Source organism: Dendropsophus ebraccatus, chromosome 3 (genome assembly GCF_027789765.1).
Source record: "Dendropsophus ebraccatus isolate aDenEbr1 chromosome 3, aDenEbr1.pat, whole genome shotgun sequence".
Taxonomy (NCBI): domain Eukaryota; kingdom Metazoa; phylum Chordata; class Amphibia; order Anura; family Hylidae; genus Dendropsophus; species Dendropsophus ebraccatus.
The window spans coordinates 133,239,219-133,258,591 of NC_091456.1; the positions used below are offsets into that span (position 1 = coordinate 133,239,219).

At 41.9% G+C, this 19,373-nt stretch overlaps 1 protein-coding gene across 1 annotated transcript in view; it reads left to right on the top strand.

The window, feature by feature from the left end:
• The window catches only part of IPO11 (importin 11), a 359,108-nt gene that overhangs the window by 104,775 nt on the left and 234,960 nt on the right, over positions 1-19,373 (top strand). The window contains exons 13-16 of the mRNA XM_069962715.1: positions 1,149-1,239; positions 5,843-5,890; positions 6,661-6,766; positions 7,168-7,294. Coding sequence (XP_069818816.1) covers positions 1,149-1,239; positions 5,843-5,890; positions 6,661-6,766; positions 7,168-7,294 — 372 coding nt within the window. The remainder of the gene's footprint in view (positions 1-1,148; positions 1,240-5,842; positions 5,891-6,660; positions 6,767-7,167; positions 7,295-19,373) is intronic.

Genomic DNA, 19,373 nt, shown 5'->3' on the forward strand with positions numbered 1-19,373 from the left:
CTGGTGAGGCCCAGGCATCATTTTGTATGTCCGGTGAGGCTCCAGAAGAAAAAGTTTGAGAAGCACTGATATAGAGGGTGGGTATATATGATATAATGCAGTGCTTCTCAAACTCTTTGTTCTCAGGCCTCACACGGCAATCCATGTTGAGGCTGGGGCCTCACCAACAAACCCATACTACTACGCTGTGGCAGTAACCACCATGTAGCGCTCTACCTGTAGTAATCCAACACCACATTGAATCAAAAAGTAATGCAAGCAAACTACCATCACAGTGCAGTAAGAAATATTGCTTCACCTTTTGTAAGCTAACACCACAGTGCAGAAATACATACTGCTCCACCTGTATTACATAACACCACGCTGCACAAATACATACATATACAACTGTATAACCCAATATCACAGTGCACCAATAATAGTTCCCTGTATAGTATTTAATTCACCCAATAGTTCTCCATATAGTGGTTATATGGATGCGTTCGGCACAAGACTTGCTGATGGTGTCACCACGCTGTCTGCGCCCGAACATAAGTCACACCCTTAGAAATTGTAGGCCTGCAAATGTCTGCAATCTAGATGATTATATAATGGGCCATCCGGGCTACCCATATTATAATCCACTGCAATGTCCTGTGGGCCAACATAAGGAAATTAATTTATTTCCTCGGCAGGGCAAAAATCCTGGAATGCCTGCTGTGTGCCGATGATTCAACTTTCCTACAGTGCCCCTGCAGGGGAAATAAAGCATTACATAGTTACTAGAGATGAGCGAACCTCGAGCATGCTTGAGTCCATCCGAACCCGATCGTTCGGCATTTGATTAGCGGTGGCTGCTGAAGTTGGATAAAGCCCTAATGCTATGTGGAAAACATGGGTATAGTCATTGGCTGTATACATGTTTTCCAGACAACCTTAGAGCTTTATCCAACTTCAGCAGCCCCAGCTAATCAAATGCCGAACGTTCGGGTTCGGATGGACTCTAGCATGCTTGAGGTTCACTCATCTCTAATAGTTACCATTATAGTCAATAGCCATTTGTTAAATGCAGGGACTTGCCGAATTCTTCACAAAAAGACTTTAATTTTCTTTTGGTCCTTGTATATATTTGTTTTTCTTTTTCTTAAATATATTTTTTTCTCTTTTAGCCTTGCTCAGAAGTGCTGTTCATTGACATTTTCCATGAGTACAGCCAGACGCTTACACCCGTGCTCCTAGACATGGTTCATACCCTTCAAGGTAAGTGCCTTTTAGTGAAAGGTTAGTTTATGCTATCTTTGTATCTATCAGTAATTATGATGGTGTCAGGCACCTTGTACAGATCCCAGATATGAGGGGAAATTACTGGATTTGCATTAAGGGTCCTATCACATGAAACGATTCACCATTCATTCTCTATGAGCGTCTGACTCAACTCAGCGGCGCGCGCCGGGATATCTCCGCCCCGGGACCGGCCGAAGAAGCAGGACCCGCCACGATCAAGTAAGCATGAGGGGCTCAAGCGGGGGGTCGAGAGCCTGTCACTCCGGCACCGGGGGTGACAGGTCCTCTTTAACACATGGCTCAATGTGTCCATCAATCACATGACTACATTCTCTGTGAACGCTCAGATGGCCTGGGATACACAGGACTTCTGGTTTTCTGACTGTTTCTTGTTTTTTGAGAAACAAAGAGTCAGAAATGAGGAAGTGCTATGTTTTCCATTATAACAAAAAAAAAATAATGAAAGTAAATTGCAAACTTGCTTTATATCTACTGTTGATTTAGATTTTGAAAGTTATAATGACAGTGGCTCTTTAAAAGTTTTTACTTAACTTAACTACCTCCTGGTAATGGCAGACCCAGGCCCGCTCCTGCCATGAGGCAGACTGAGGCTTCAGCCTCAGGCGGCAGCTCCTGTGTTCCTGCAGGGGGCGGCACAATCTTCTCTGCCACTGTCATTTTAGTGAAGTTTAACTTCACTAAAATGACAGCAGTCCCGACCCCTATCAGTGCTGAGTGCCTGGCCGCCCCCTGCCGCCCTCCCCAGGAACTGCCGGGCTACGTCTCTCTGATGTGTGACGTCACCTGGCAGTCTTCCTGAGGATTGGGTAGGAGCCTGCACAGCCGGCCACAGCGGCTCCACATGCTGATCCCTCCTCCTCCTCCCCAGTACTAGTGAGTATAACAAGGAGGGAAAGGGGGGAGGCTGGTGGCTGAGGGTCATGATTGTTTGTAAGGGGGAAGGGGGAGGGTCTGGAGGGGGGGGTCCCGACAATTGGGGGTGGGGGAGCAGGTCTCAGACCCAGGAGGGAGCCATGTGCCAGGTCTGTAGCTCTGGGATTACAACTGTGTGGTGCTCTGTGTGGATGTGTGAGCTACAGGCAGTGCAGTGTGCTTATAGGAGAGTGTGCACACTGAAGAAAGCACATAATCCGTCTTTGTGACAACAGACTGATAATAGCAGCAAACACAAGATTCGGCTCCTCCAGCAAGTTGTATCCTGTCAGTGTGTGCTCCCCCTCCTCCTGCCTGTGCTGGACTCCAGCCCCTTCATTACTATAGTGTACAGACTGGGGCATAGTGCTGGAGGTGGTGGTATATAGCAGCACATGTGATATATACTGTATATGTACTCTGGGGCATAGTGCTGGAGGTGGTGGTATATACTGTATATGTACACTGGGGCATAGTGCTGGAGGTGGTAGTATATAGCAGCACATGTGATATATACTGTATATGTACACTGGGGCATAGTGCTGGAGGTGGTGGTATATACTGTATATGTACACTGGGGCATAGTGCTGGAGGTGGTAGTATATAGCAGCACATGTGATATATACTGTATATGTACACTGGGGCATAGTGCTGGAGGTGGTGGTATATAGCAGCACATGTGATATATACTGTATATGTACAGACTGGGGCATAGTGCTGGAGGAGGTGGTATATAGCAGCACATGTGATATATACTGTATATGTACTCTGGGGCATAGTGCTGGAGGTGGTGGTATATACTGTATATGTACACTGGGGCATAGTGCTGGAGGTGGTGGTATATAGCAGCACATGTGATATATACTGTATATGTACACTGGGGCATAGTGCTGAAGGTGGTGGTATATAGCAGCACATGTGATATATTCTGTATATGTACAGACTGGGGCATAGTGCTGGAGGAGGTGGTATATAGCAGCACATGTGATATATACTGTATATGTACACTGGGGCATAGTGCTGGAGGTGGTAGTATATAGCAGCACATGTGATATATACTGTATATGTACTCTGGGGCATAGTGCTGGAGGTGGTGGTATATACTGTATATGTACACTGGGGCATAGTGCTGGAGGTGGTAGTATATAGCAGCACATGTGATATATACTGTATATGTACACTGGGGCATAGTGCTGGAGGTGGTGGTATATAGCAGCACATGTGATATATACTGTATATGTACAGACTGGGGCATAGTGCTGGAGGTGGTGGTATATAGCAGCACATGTGATATATACTGTATATGTACACTGGGGCATAGTGCTGGAGGTGGTGGTATATAGCAGCACATGTGATATATACTGTATATGTACACTGGGGCATAGTGCTGGAGGTGGTGGTATATAGCAGCACATGTGATATATACTGTATATGTACAGACTGGGGCATAGTGCTGGAGGAGGTGGTATATAGCAGCACATGTGATATATACTGTATATGTACACTGGGGCATAGTGCTGGAGGTGGTGGTATATAGCAGCACATGTGATATATACTGTATATGTACACTGGGGCATAGTGCTGGAGGTGGTGGTATATAGCAGCACATGTGATATATACTGTATATGTACTCTGGGGCATAGTGCTGGAGGTGGTGGTATATAGCAGCACATGTGATATATACTGTATATGTACAGACTGGGGCATAGTGTACATGTATATCCACTTGTGCTGCTATATATCACCTGAGAAGCTGAGGTGTGTATGGTGAGGTCCTTTACCAATAGTACACAATTGATGAATTGATGGGGGGGGGGGGGGGGCTAAGTGTGCAGAGGATTCAGCCAGTCTCCCGCCTCCATGTCCTGAATAACTCAGGACTAGACTAGATGGAGCAGGTGGTTTTTCCTGCTGACAATCTTCAATGTTTCTAACTAATATTCAACATACACAAAGAAACACTGCTAACACTGCCAAATCCCTGTGACACAGAGGGGTCAGCCATACTGATAGAGTCACACATAGTGATGTTGAGGGTCACTGTTGGGGCAAGCAATAGCACACACACACACACACACACACACAGCCTGCTGCAGCCATAGCATCCACACACACAGCCTGCTGCAGCCATAGCATCCACACACCCAGCCTGCTGCAGCCAAAGCACACACACAGCCTGCTGCAGCCATAGCACAAACACACAGAGCCTGCTGCAGCCATAGCACACACACAGCCTGCTGCAGCCATAGCACAAACACAGCCTGCTGCAGCCCTAGCACACACACACACACACACACACAGCCTGCTGCAGCCATAGCGCACACACAGCCTGCTGCAGCCATAGCATACACACACAGCATGCTGCAGCCATAGCACACATACACACACACAGCCTATTGCAGCCATAGCATACACACAGCCTGCTGCAGCCAAAGCACACATACATACATACATACACACACACATACACACAGCCTGCTGCAGCCATAGCGCACACACAGCCTGCTGCAGTCATAGCATACACACACAGCATGCTGCAGCCATAGCACACATACACACACACACCCACAGCCTGCTGCAGCCATAGCACACATACATACATACATACACACACATACACACAGCCTGCTGCAGCCATAGCTCACATACTTACAAACATACATACATACATACATACACACACAAACACACACATACAGCCTGCTGCAGCCTTAGCACACATACATACATACACACACACACACACACACACACACACACACAGAGCCTGCTGCAGCCATAGCGCACACACACACAGCTGCTGCCATAGAACACTGAAGAAAAACACACAATGTTCTCTCAGAGAAAAAACACCACACTGAGGACTGAGGTTACTGCTACACTACTTATGTCTTCTCCTCCTCTATATTACACAGGATATCTTCATATTACACTGCTGCTCAAATACAATCATCCAGCATCCAGGAAGAGAACAGCACAGATCTCCCCCCCCCCACACAATGGACTCTTCCAGCTCAGAAACAAACTGCCAAATAGTGACCGACAACTTTTCCCTGACCACTTTTATGTAATAGAGCCAGGGATCTATTAGAATGTTGCTCATAAAATATATTGATGAGCAAAACTTAAAATTAAAATTTATATCAAAACTCAATTCTAAATTGTTTAAAGATTTTTTTAAAGCTGGAGTCTGAGTCAGTACATTTTTTTCCCGACTCCAACTCCGACTCCAGCAAAAGCTAGCTCCAACTCCGACTCCAGCCAAAACTAACTCCAACTCTGACTCCAGCCAAAACTAGCTCCAACTCCGACTCCACGACTCCGACTCCACAGCCCTGGTTACAATAAAAGAACAAGTTTTTGTATCTTACTCTAAGTAATAAAAGTACATTTAGGTGACATTCCCTTTAAATCTTTGGGTGGTAGCATACTGCAGCAGAAACCTTGCACCAATTAAATACCGTCCGAATATTGGAAAAACCAAGCATAGAACATCCTGTTATCTCTATCAGATACATAGTTAGAAAGACAATGGTTTTCATTCTGTAAACTTTTCTCTCTCATGTCCCTTTAATATTATGTAAATATTATTATATTATTTTCTATTTCGCAGTTTTTTGGCAATAATTCACATTTTTGTTTCCAGGTCCCACTCCTTTAGAAGACTTAAATGCGATACTTATTAAAGAAACTGGTAGGTAACATGTAATAAGAACAAATTAGGTGATCATAGAAATCTTTTCAATCAAACTGCCTTATCTTATTGATCATTGAAAAGTAAGACATATATGTGGTCTTTCTATTTATAAGTAAGGGTTATAAATGTTAGTTCACTGTAGGATTTATTAAATTCAGCAGTCATAGATTTTCATGAATTTTCTAGTGATTGCTTGTAATAGTCAGGCCAAAATCCGCTGTGTCCTTAAAGCAAATGCATCATCAGGTACATCTTATTTTATTTAGTTTTATTTATATATTTTTTACATTAGCCAATCGGTTTCTGTGCTCAGCGGCTTGGTTCTATGCACTGAGGCTGGGTCTGTTGCTGCTCCATTGTTTCTGGAGCCGCATCACAGAGGGAAGGGGGATATGGTCACACTTAGGGTTGGCGGGCCCGTCCATAGTGCATAGAGTTAGGCTGGTGCACAGCAAAAGAACAGCACCAAGTGCTGGAACTGAGCAGGGTTTTGACTAATGTTTAAAAAAAAAGCAAAAAAAAGGCATGTACCTGATAGTACATTTGCTTTAGGAGGTTAAAGATATAAGAAAACAATACATTTTGACAGACAGACTTTTTTTACAGCCAACAGTAGAACTCAGAAGTAAAAGAAAAACGGACCTGTTTTACATCCTGTAAAACTGGCAAAAAAACTAGGCTTAGTTGAAGAGTCGATGATAAAAAAAAAATCAGTATTTTTCTTTCTGTAAGTTTTGACAGTTCACATTTCATTCATCTTCCCTCAGTTTACAATGCTGTAGGACTGGCTGCATATGAATTATTTGATAGCGTGGACTTCGATGAATGGTTCAAAAGTCAGCTGCTAGGAGAACTGCAAATTACCCACGATCGGTAAGAACATTTCATCCATCTCCGACGTTGAAATCACTTTTATTATTTTGTGTGCCAGTGATATTTCTCTTGTGATGTATGATTTATGTTGCCCAGGTAAGTCCCTTTATGACACTTCTGCAGCAGTAAAAGGAAATATTTCATGTCTCTCATATATTTAACATAGAGTGGTCGCACAGTTCTAAGGTTGCTTTCTCATCTTCTTCATACTGGGGACATTTTTGTATCTTTATAGCCAGGAATATTTTCTGTTCGGAATCTCCTTCCGTATGAGACAGTAGAAGCCGTTTCTGCTAAGTAGACAATATTGCTATTTCCCCACTGGCCAGAAGATCACACACATTAGGCTGACACTTCCTTCTATTTAACCTGTTTACTTTTGTGTATTATGTTTCCTAAAGGTATAAGTTGTTGCGGCGGAAAGTAATCTGGTTGATCGGACAATGGGTTTCTGTAAAATTCAAGGCTGATTTGAGACCATCACTGTATCAAGCAATTCTCAACTTGCTGCAAGACCAGGATTTGGTTGTAAGTAAAGTTACTGCTGTAGGCCATTATAGTCCGTACGTTCCTTATTGAAAAGTATTAAAAACCCTTTTGCATTAAAGATAAGTGTGCAAGATGTATGAGATTTATGCACTAGCTTTGAATGACTTTGAATGATCCTCCTTTAGCTTTTTTTCCCTCCTTTGTCCAGCTTTGGATTTTCAAGGATATTGTTAGTGAGTGTATAAAATTAGGAGAATTAATGTGGGATGGGCTGTAAGTGTGATGCTGTCCATTACAGTGAGTAGCAGTCAAGCCTTTGTATCTACTGAAATTAGAAATCAGATGTCAAAGGTTTTCGTGAATAAAGTAATTGGCAGTAAACTGGGATAAACCAGAGGCTGGAATGAAACTAGATGTGTCTATAATGAGCACCAGGGCTCTTCACTACCTGCCTGGCAATGAGGTCTCATTTGTGCTTGTCTTAGAGGCCCTTTTAGTCTATAATTACTGTCTATCCATACTTGAATCATTCATTGAATAGTACAGGCCTGTTTTTGGGTTACTTTGGTGAAAAAATGTTTATCGATTTGTGATTTACATATTGTGAACAACTACTATTATCTTTTGTAACATGGGCTTCTCTGAAACTTTTAGTAGCTCTACTGTTTCATTGTAATGGTCACTGTTGTTTCAGACAACCTCCTCCATTTAATAGCTTATGTGATTCATAACATACCTGTTATTTACCAAAAAGTCTCCTTACCCTAGAGGAAAAATCTATTAAGTATTAGCCACTAAGTATCTCACCTCCCAGCAAACTGCTTTTCCTTGCTTGTTGTTAAGGGGATTCCATTCCTAGCAGCAAAGGGACTAAGACAGAACAGTGCTGTGCACTGGAAGAAGACAACTTGGACTACTATAGGCTAAGTTTGTCTGGTGCCTCTAGATGGTCCATTCTGTGTGTAAAAGGTAGATTAAGGCTTTACCCTTTAAGGGTTGTCCAGAGCTGGACTGTCTATTAGTAGTTCACACACAGATACTTCCTTTCCCTTGCCTCTCTGGCCAATCACAGCACAGCAACACAGCCCAGTTTTACATGTAAGGGTGCTCTTACCTATTCATTTTGTATCCAGTTTTTGAATATAAATGGTGCCCATCTTTTATACTTTTCCCTTCAGTATGTTCCACACCTAGTTTTAGCTTCAAAACTGCTTCACAAAACCTGATCAGAACACCATAAGTGCAGTTTTCTTGTGAAAACAAGCATCCTTTGATGGCAAAAGAAGAAAAGATGGACACCATTTAGCCTCTCTTCACTAATAGGCGCATGATTTGGCAGGCAGCTAACAGATTTACCTACAAATCTGTGCGGCCATTAACAATCAGTTTGGAAATCCTGCTGAACAGCATGTTGGCACGTCTCAGCCGCCCGGAAGCTTCTCCTTGTGGCTTTACCTTAAATGATCTTGAAGTCCAATTTAAGTGTGATTTAACAGAACTTTAACAAAGGACAAGTATCTAATTGTTAATATGTATCAGGCGATATTCTTTTCTCCTTCAGTCACCAAGACTCAGAGAAGTGGATGACAAAAATCGCATTAGTAATTTGTTTAATTGGCTAAATGTTGTATCGTTTTGTCAGCATTGTTCCTGACAGGCAGCATAATGAATACATTTCACGGCAGTGAGCTTCTCCTCATTACACATCTATCAAGCAATTCCTTAAGGTTTGCGTTCTTTTTTTTTTTTTTTTTTTAGCTTTTTGCGGTAATAATTTTATTATTTATAATGACAGTAATTAAAGTTATAGGTACTAAATGTTAATTGCTGTTTATAAAAGTGAATATTCATGAGTAGATTGCCTTTTCACATAGTGGTGATGTTACAAGTTGGTTACCTTTTTTTTGGAAATGTAGAGCATTTCTGTATTTGTTAATCTTTAGCTAGGGGACAGGCAATGAAATTGTTTTATTCACCATCGTGTTATTATAATATTATCATAATGAGAAGAGACTAGTCTGGTTGCTGGCCAAGGTCCGGGGCCAGCAATGTGGGTGCAAAGCCCAGGTCGGGGTGTGCAGCAAAGGTTTGTACTCGATAAACCTGATATACAAAGGAGAGGCAAGCATGGTACAAAGAAGCACCAGTACAGAACCACCTGCTGTTTCATAGCTTTATTATGTCCATCTCAGTAGATGTGTAGAGGTGGACACACATGCTTAGCCTTGCTTCTTTTTCTTCTCCACTGGGTCCTTGCTGTGATGTACTAGATGGCTCTGAGGCCACGAATGGTGCCTGCTTCCCATCTCTTCTGACATTTATGATGGTGGACATGGTAAACCTATTGAAAAAAAAAAGGTGCCCTACTACCTTTTAAGTACAGAACATGTTCAGGATGTGGAGCTAGATTTAACTATAAACAATATTCTCATTTGGATAACCCTTAAAGGGGTACTCCGGTTTGATATAAAAAAACAAAAAAACAAAAAAAACAACAATCAATCATAAACATAGTTTTTACATTTACCATCCCTCTGGAGTCTGTCTCCGTTTAAATTTCCCGTTGTTTGCAGGTCCCTGAAGCTCCAGTTGGTGTCTAAATTTTTTCTTCACTTCCTGGTTTGGGCTTTCCCATGATGCACTTTGTCTCCTGTGATGTCTAACTGACTCTGTAAAATTGTTAGATGACTTACATCTTGTTCAGCCAATCAGAGCTTAGCAACCTGTGTCATCTGACAAAGAGAGGCTGGCTTAACAGGGCTTAGACCCGCCTTCCTCTTGATGTCATTGTCACTAAATGGCTTTCACAGAGCAGCCTGGGGTAAGAATGAGTTTACTTTACTGCCTGGTGGGGGATTGAGGGGGGCAGATAGGTGATTGATGCATATTACAAAGTTATATAACTTTGTAATATATTTCAATTACTGGGAAAAAGCTTTTCGCTGGATTACCCCTTTAAATAGGACCGGTTAGCTCTCCTGTCATGTCTATTTAACGCTATACTCAGATGCGTGGAATTACAATCGTTGTTCCTCTGTTATTCCTCCTGGAAATATATGAATAGATTAACAACTGGGTGTTAACATACCAGTGCTGAGTTGGTAGATGTTTTAAACATAATACAAATGCAAAAGAATAAAACAAAAGTTGATAAATGCAGCACATTAACCTATGTGCATTGCTGCGATCTGCATTGTGCTACATGAGATGCTGATTATAATTTATGGTCGTGCAATGGCCTGTTGTTGGAACAGTAATCATATACAGATATGTGTCAAGGCAACAAAGTCATTATGTAAATTATTCTTGTAATCTCCTGTATGCAGCAGCATGCCCTTGTATTCATTAGAACAATAACCTAGTCATATATCATACCAGGGTATAGTAGACATTTCGTGTGTAATGACCTTGTTCCTAAAGAAGGGCCAGATTGTTTGTAGATAGGCTCTGCGTCTATCATTTAGGTGTCTATCGCTTATCTTTGACTATATGTTGCCAGAGATAATGTTTGAGTAGACCACATAAGATATATGGGATGCTTATTTGAACTGTTTCAATAGTGTTCGTTTTTCAGACCTGTTGCAGACATGTTCGATGAAACATTTCCACCTACAGAAACATTCCTGTGCCAGTGTGTAGGGGCCTCTAGATATTTGACATGTTTGGTTGTAGATATAATGTCTGAGAGTGAGGGTGGCAAGGCTTGTATACATTGTCGGAGAATGCATTTGGCCGTGGCAAATAGAGGCATGTGGAGACCTGGAAATTTGATAATAATGAGGTTATAATGAAATAGTAGGAATTGAACGTTTCCTGCTAGGCTGGAGCTGAGCTACAACTTGGGGTTCCTTTTAGGGTACTACCTGCGTAGTAGTTCTTCTAGGGCTGGGCGGTACACCGTGAAAATACCGATACCGTCTGTGGCGTCGGTTAACCGACCTCAACTTTGCCAGGACGGTATCTGCGGTATTTCACATGTTTGTGGTGTGCTGAGCAGGGATGCGGACACTGAGCCTATGGAGAACATCGACGGAGTACAGCCTCTAAGTGTCCCGCGCTCCCCGACTGGGCCTTTCTCCCCGGTCAGCGCCGAGGACCGGGTGGCCGCTCTGCCCCTCCCCCTCCTGTCACTGTCGGGTCCTGTCCAGAGGCTCCAGTCACTGTGCGCTGCCACAACTCTCCCCCTCTGTGTAACTAACAGCAGCTCTAATGAGGTAACCTCTTCCTAATATGTGCCGCTGCCGTCCACACAGCCCTCCCCCCGTCACCAGTCTCCGGGAGGTACACTCTCCAGCCGCAGGGTTGTAGATCATCTCCCCCCAGGCCAGATAACGATCGAAGGGACAGTGTGTAGCAGCAGGTTACTGCATATAGGAGCCGCTGTCTTGTTTAGCTGACATGCTCTCCTCTTATCATTGACACCCGAGGCATAGGCTAAAGGAGGAAAGGGTTTCTCAATTCTGTATGTACATGCAGAGCAGAGCTGTCACAGTTCATGAACACTACAATAGCAGAGCTGTCTCAGTTGTCTGCTGTGTGTATATAGAGACCTGTCCCCCTCCTGTGTGTGTATATAGAGAACTGCCCCCCTCCTGTGTGTGTATACAGAGACCTGTCCACCTCCTGTATGTATATATAGAGACCTGTCCCCCTCCTGTGTGTGTATATAGAGACCTGTCCCCCTCCTGTGTGTATATATAGAGACCTGTCCCCCTCCTGTGTGTGTATAAAGAGACCTGTCCCCCTCCTGTATCTATATATAGAGACCTGTCCCCCTCCTGTGTGTGTATATAGAGACCTGTCCCCCTCCTGTGTGTGTATATACAGACCTGTCCCCCTCCTGTGTGTGTATATACAGACCTGTCCCCCTCCTGTGTGTGTATATAGAGACCTGTCCCCCTCCTGTGTGTGTATATAGAGAAATGTCCCCCTCCTGTGTGTGTATATAGAGACCTGTCCCCCTCCTGTGTGTGTATATAGAGACCTGTCCCCCTCCTGTGTGTGTATATAGAGACCTGTCCCCCTCCTTTGTGTGTATATAGAGACCTGTCCCCCTCCTGTGTGTATATAGCAAGACCTGTCCCCCTCCTGTGTGTACGTAGCTGTATAACTGTTCTAAGACCCCCTAATAATGACAAATAATAATGACAATAGACTAAATTCATATCCTTGTGTTGCTGCTCAGTGAGTTACTTTTCTTTTTTTGAACAAAATATCCCGAGTTTGGTACAGACAAGTGGGTGTGGCTTGTAAAAGGGGTGTGTCATAGTTATCGTTACCGCAGCTACATGTGCGATAAACCGCGATATTGATTTAGGCCAATATCGCCCAGCCCTAAGTTCTTCCTAGAGATCCTCTAGGCCTACAACCTGTGCTACGATGGGAGATTTGGTGCAGCACCAAAAGAGGTTTTTTGAGATTGGTAAAAATTTAAGCAAGGTAAAATTGGTAAAGATTTTCCCCAATTCTAGGGCCACTGCATCAGTAGCCCCCATTGTCTTTCTTACTGTGCCTATATACCTAAGTGATAGTGACTCTTAATCACCGGCATTATGGTTCTGTGCTGTACACCATCGAGGTCAGTGATTGTCCATTGTCCATGCTATAGTAGATTACATCTAGACACATAGCACCAACCAACTTGTATTCTATCTAGTGGACTACTACTTACTGTAACTGTAAGTGCGGCTACATGTACAGGACACTTCCCAGTTTTCTCCGATATACAAGGCTATGGAGTAATGACCGACACTCCCTTTTGCAAGGAAGTTTCTTCTTTCTTTAAGGTGATACAAGTAACACAGTGGCATGTTTTAGCTCAGGTGGAGCCTAAACACGTTTTGTTACTATATGTTACTTTGAATAAGTAAGAAAACTTCCTTGCTGAAGTAAATACCGGTCATTACTCCATAGCCTTGTATAGTGAGTGGCCAGGTACTTGTGCACCATGCCTTTGTCCATGTCAGGAACGATCCAGAGCAATAGCAAATCCCTCCCTCTGGACAGTTCATGGACAGAGGTGGCAGACTGTAAAGAATACACCAATTCCTGCAGGACATACAGCAGCTGATAAATACTAGAAGGCTTGAGATTTTATAAAATAAGTAATTTACAAATCTAAATAACTTTCTGACACCAGTTGATATGAAAACATTTTTTTCTCCGGAGTACCCCTTTAAGACCACTCCCTATAGGTAGCCAGCTCAGTCTGCCATACAATACACTTCCTCTTCAGTCTACACAAGTTTATTTATGTTTCTCCTACTTGCCTGAAAATACAGCACAAGATGTCTTCCTGTTTCAGTGTAAAAACAAAGAAGAAAAGGAAAAAAATTGCTGGAGCAGGAATATTGTAAAGGGAGAGATGCTTGGGAGAGACATTGCATAGGAAAAGGAGATAGATTTTAAATTATGGCTTAATGCTCAGGAGCAGTACAGAGACAAATCTTCCACGTCTCAGAGATCAATAAGACTATACAAAAACATTTCTTCAAAGACAGTTCATACACTACACGGATTAGGAAACCTGTCTCTGGAAAAAAAAAAGTTGCCAGTTCTTTTGTTAATTTTTTCCTTGTCTTTCATGTTCACATATTTCAGGCTTGCCAGTATTAGCACTACAACCCTGTGTCAGAGACAGAGAGAAGGGAAACTTACTGGGGTTCAGGACAGGTGATGGACAGGCGCAAGTTAATGTGTTTTTTTTTCTTTGCCTTTAATAAAATACACTGTGACTGCAAAACTGATAAAGCACCTCGGATGTAAGCAGTTCACTTTGAATTCGGCAATGACAGAACCTTTTCAATGACTTCCAGATGTATAGCGGCAATGTGTGTGTGTGTGTGTGCGCCGCCATCCTATTATTGCCCCACTGTTCAGCGGCTGACGCTTTGTCTTTATTTTGCCTTTATTCTCTCCTCACAGTTTGTGCAGTCGTCTAGCTTTGTTCTCTTCTGAAGCATTCTGTCTTTATTGCTGCTAACAATGTATTCTGCTTATCACTACACTCTTTAGAAAGTGCCACAAATACCATCCCCAAGGGTGCTGTAATGTTTTTGTTGACTTGGTAATTGGAAAATAAATTGCCATATTCGCAAGGAAATTGGAATTAAATAGTTATCTGCTTCTGAGCGGGAGAACTCTTCATGTCCTGGCTGGCATCTTTGTGTTCACACCGCACATGATGATGATGTCTAGCATATGTCCCTTTGAAAAGATGGCTTTCCTCTACTTGCAGTTTGGATTTGTTCACCTAAAACTATATAGTTTATTTCATGTTTATGTTTTCACTTACAGCATATGCAACATAATACAAATAGCAACTCTAAGGGTACTATTACACGGCCCAATTAATATTGCAAAAGAGCGCCAATCTGCCTATTACAAGGCATGATAATTGTTTAGCAAGGGCTGCACAGACATCGTTAGTGATGTCTGTGCAGCTGTTGCCCAAACAGTTAATACATTACCTCGTCGCGCTCCCGGTCTTCTTCTGCGCTCTGCATGCCTTTCAGTTCCACTGCCACATCTTCAGAACTGCCTCTCTGAGCTAACAGGCCACTCAGCCAATCACCACCACCTCTGAGATTCATGCACATTGCAGGAGGACGCCAGGAATGTGGACAGCTAATGTAGTAACTATTTGTTCAATTATCAGCTGTCGGCTGTGCATCGCTATTACATGTAGCGATGCGCGGTTGGCGGCCAATGATTTTAGATCTGGACCTAAAGAAACCATCAGCCAATGATCATTTTATTGGCTGATCGTTGTCTCTATTACAGAGAGTGATCAGCCGAATCGGGCCAATTATTGTGCCATGTAATAGGGCCCTAATTCTCTGTTCACCTATAAAACTATTTATAGCAACGGTGTCGGACCCATGTCCAGTTGCAAAATCAAATGAAACAAAGGATAGTTTAAGCCAACTCACTGGTTTGATGTAATCCTTCTTTACTCCGATCAGCACCCGGCCAGTGCACACTTGTAATCCTCCAAAATGATGCTCGATCCAGCAAAGGTAAAACATGCATACTCCATAGTGCAGGGACCCCACAGGTGAGCAGACGCGTTTTTAACGTATGCGCACTCTTTGTCACTGATACTCCCACTAACACCACCCACTCCTCTTAAATAACAATTACCACAAATGTGTGGAACAAACCCATGTGTTTAAATGAACTAATGTATGTACCATAGCACTTGATGTTATAACACATGTTGACGGACGCAATGGCAATATATAAATAAATACCAGTATTGCACAGTTAACTTGCAATAACTATGAGAGTCAAGTGGAAGCATAGGGGGCGAGCAGCGGAATCCGCAGTATGTTCTCCGCGCGGATTACTCAGTGTGAACGCCCTCTAATAGAACATTTATAAGGGTATAAACCCACACACCGTATATGCAGCGTATTTACTGCTGCGATACGCAGCAAACTCGCAGCAAACTCGCAGCAAACTCGCAGCAGATTAGATCTAAATAACTGAACACAGCATCAAATCTGTACCAACAAATCTGCTGCGTATTTTTTGCATATCTGCTGCGTATATGGTGTGTGGGTTTATACCCTAATGGACGGGCAGCACAGGGATGATCAGACCTCTCAGAACAAGTGAACGTAAAGGTGTTTTACAGCACGTGTACTGTGCAGTAAAGCACCAGGCCAAGGGTTGTGTGATACACACTGCAATTGGTTTTAGTTATATGCAGGGTCTATGTGCATTTGACTAATGGTTACCACTAATTGTGTATTTATACCTGGATTACAACAGCACTGTGTGCACTCAATGACATAAATAATGTTTGTTGAATTACACTTATGTTGTTCAACAATAAATTCTTTAGTGTTAGAATTGTTTTTAGAAAGTTTTGCATGTGCTAGCATATCTGCAGGTACAGCAAAGGCAAGGAGTTCCCCATTTTAAAAAGCCATTTCATTGTAACCAGCTTGGTGATGTCCTATCAGGGAGTATCAAGCTGGAAGATAAAATATCGCCAAGAGTTTTAGGTCTTTTTGGTATAGTGGCACATCTTTGGGTTAATATTTCCGCTAGTTTGTTACCCTCCAGTGAAATGTGTATATGTTTTTTTTTTTTATTATATAAATCATTTGATTGAACAGAGGAGTGTATTATATAATGAGGGTCGTCTGGCAATATATGGACTACAAGGTCTGCTTTGCTAAGTATAAGGGGTCTTTGATGTGTAATTTTTTGCAAAAACACAATAAAGTTCTTGTTTTTTGCTCAGAGATATGTTTGAGGATCTGTCAATAAAGATTCAGTTTGCTGTATGTAATTTGAGTATTAAAAATCTGTAAAGACCCTGTAATAATGTTTAACGCTCTTTTTTATTGACACTTTATCACACTTTTTAAACAGATGTATTTCGTAGAGAGTATTTCCTGATCGCTCATCTTATTGGATGGATGATCTGTCTGGTTTGACTAAATTTGGATTATGTGAATAAAGCTGAAAGCCGAAGATTTCATGATAGACTTGTCTAGGTTTGCTCTTCAGACCTCAGCTGTTTGTCTGCTTTTTGCTAATCCAGGCTTGCTGTGGAATATGTCTATAGAGAAATATGTATATTGAATTATTCAGGGTAGCAGTGGCCACACTCTTGACCAATGCGAGCTTGGTCACTGCTAAGGGCAAGAGATATACTATAGGTTCTTAAAGAAACAGCACCGCTGACTCCTGGCTGCAAATCTCTTTTTCTAATGAACAGTACATTGAGATAGTGTAGTGACATTTTAGACGTATATGTAATGTATGTGTATGGATCAGATGTTCCTGAATTATAGCTGGAGTTAGTGAGTGTGCTGCCTGTATGCGGCAATGTGTCTAATGAATAAAAGGCCCACCATAACCTCCCATCCTTCATCACAGTCCAGTCCGCACTGGTCAACCAGAAGTATTGAATGAATAAGTAGACAGAGGAGAACCTGTATATCACTAAAGTTCAACACTTGTTGCATACAGTTGTATGCCTTAGAGAACACACCATAGTGATATGGCCAAGCAGCTGGTGTTGATAATAATGAACTTGCAGGATATTTCAGGATATGGTAAGCTGAGGGTGGTCCAGTAAAAAAAAAAAAATCTTCTCTTTAATAGGTATTAGATTATGCTAAACGTCTTTTGGCCATTACATTGCATATGTGTGTTTCATCTTTTGGACCTCATGTGATCTGCTATTGAGAAATTATTATATTATGGTGAGAGCCATACTGTTCATTCTGGATAGTGATTTATCTCCTAGCCTGTGTTGGAGCTGTGGTTTAGGGGGTTCTGTGGTTCAATTCCCCTGATGGAAGTGAAATATAGTTATTTCTTTTTTCTTTTTTTTTCTCATTATTGTATCATTTTTAATAGTGCAACTAATTTTTTTAAAATAAAGTGATGAGAAAAATAAAAAAAATATATAGTTATTTATTTTTTAATTTTTTCTCATTATTGTATTAAAAAAACTAAACTAAATTGGACCTGATTGGGAATAATTTGGTTTTGATACAAATAAATTATACAATAATAAGAGAAAAGAAACTGAATTTTATTTCCAACAGGGGAATCGAACCAAAGAAAAAAACTGTTACAGGTCTCTAGACCTCCACAGCTCCAACACAGGCTAGTAGATTCAGCTATATCTGGTTACAGATGAGTCACAACTCCTCATTGACTCTTCATTACAGTAGGAGACCCCAGATTGCACACAATCCACTCCACAGACAAATTGACAAAAGGTACCATGCCCACAAGGGCACTGCCAGCTACAGCATACTGTCAGCACCAGTGGTAGAGCCTGGGTGCTGACAGATTCCTTTTAAGTAGATTCTACATAGGCCCTAAACTGTACCTTTTGGTAGAGATAAGTAAACTTTGAGCACGCTAGGGTTCGTCTGAACCTGAGTGTGTGGCATTTGATTACCGGTGACTGAAGAAGTTGGATGCAGACAGTTTTTAAAGACTCCCTAGGGCTGCATCCAACTTCTTTAGCCACCGGTAATCAAATACTGCACGCTCGTGTTCAGATGAACCAGTGTGCTTGAGGTTCGCTCATCTCTAAACCTTAGTGAAATTTAGCTATTTTTAGATTTGGATTATGGTTGATGTAATTCTCTCTGCATGTGCATATCATTTTTAGAGTAAATAAGCACCACACACAACAATACACTGGGACTTGATAGATTGTATTTCAGCAGTAGTCAAGTTTTGGCATTTTATGTCATTACTGATCATTTGCATATTTTGCAGTGTCCCATCTGTTTCTCCCCTTAATCAGAATGCTCATTTAACTCTGACAGGATGGGATATGTAAATTTGTTGTAGTCCGAAATCCTGTGTCCCTTCTAGGCTGATATTAAATCACAATCTGATAAGAAAAATATCCTTGTGCCGCTAAAATGTCATTGCATTTGTGTGGCTAATTTAGAATTGAAAGGCAGGGGTTTAGCTGTGTAGAGACGCACAGATAGTGTGTGCTAGGACAATCTGTGTGCTGGTACAGACAATTAATTGTGCCATTAGTTTCAGCATTTGAGATAAGCGTCACCTGGAGGCTGATAAGCATGGAGCTATATTTCATCAATACATTTATGAACAGCACAGCTTTCAGCTTAGAGGTAGTCATTGTGCAGACAGTTCTCTATTCTTCCCTATGTGCTAATTATCAGCAGTCTTATTAGCTAATGTCTACCTGTCATACATTCCTGCAACCAGATTCACAATATTGAATGCACAGAACACCTATATATCCTCTGTACACATTGTACTGGAAAACCCAATGATTAACTATATCAGAAACAGCAACTTAAAGGGAACCCATGTAATTGAAAATGCAGTCCAGTCTTTAGACAGCAGGATATAGAGCAGGAGGAGCTCTGCAGACTGGTATACCTATTTGTGGAGAAAAAATCTGGATAACTATTAATGTATTCCATTGAATCTCTGCTCATTCCTTATTTTTAGATCAACTGGTGTCAGAAAGTTATACAGATTTGTAAGTAATTTCTATTTAAAAATTTCAAACCTTCCAGTACTCATCAGCTGCCTTATGCACCGCAGGAAGAGGTGTATTCTTTCAAGTCTATCACTGTGCTCTCTGCTGCCACCT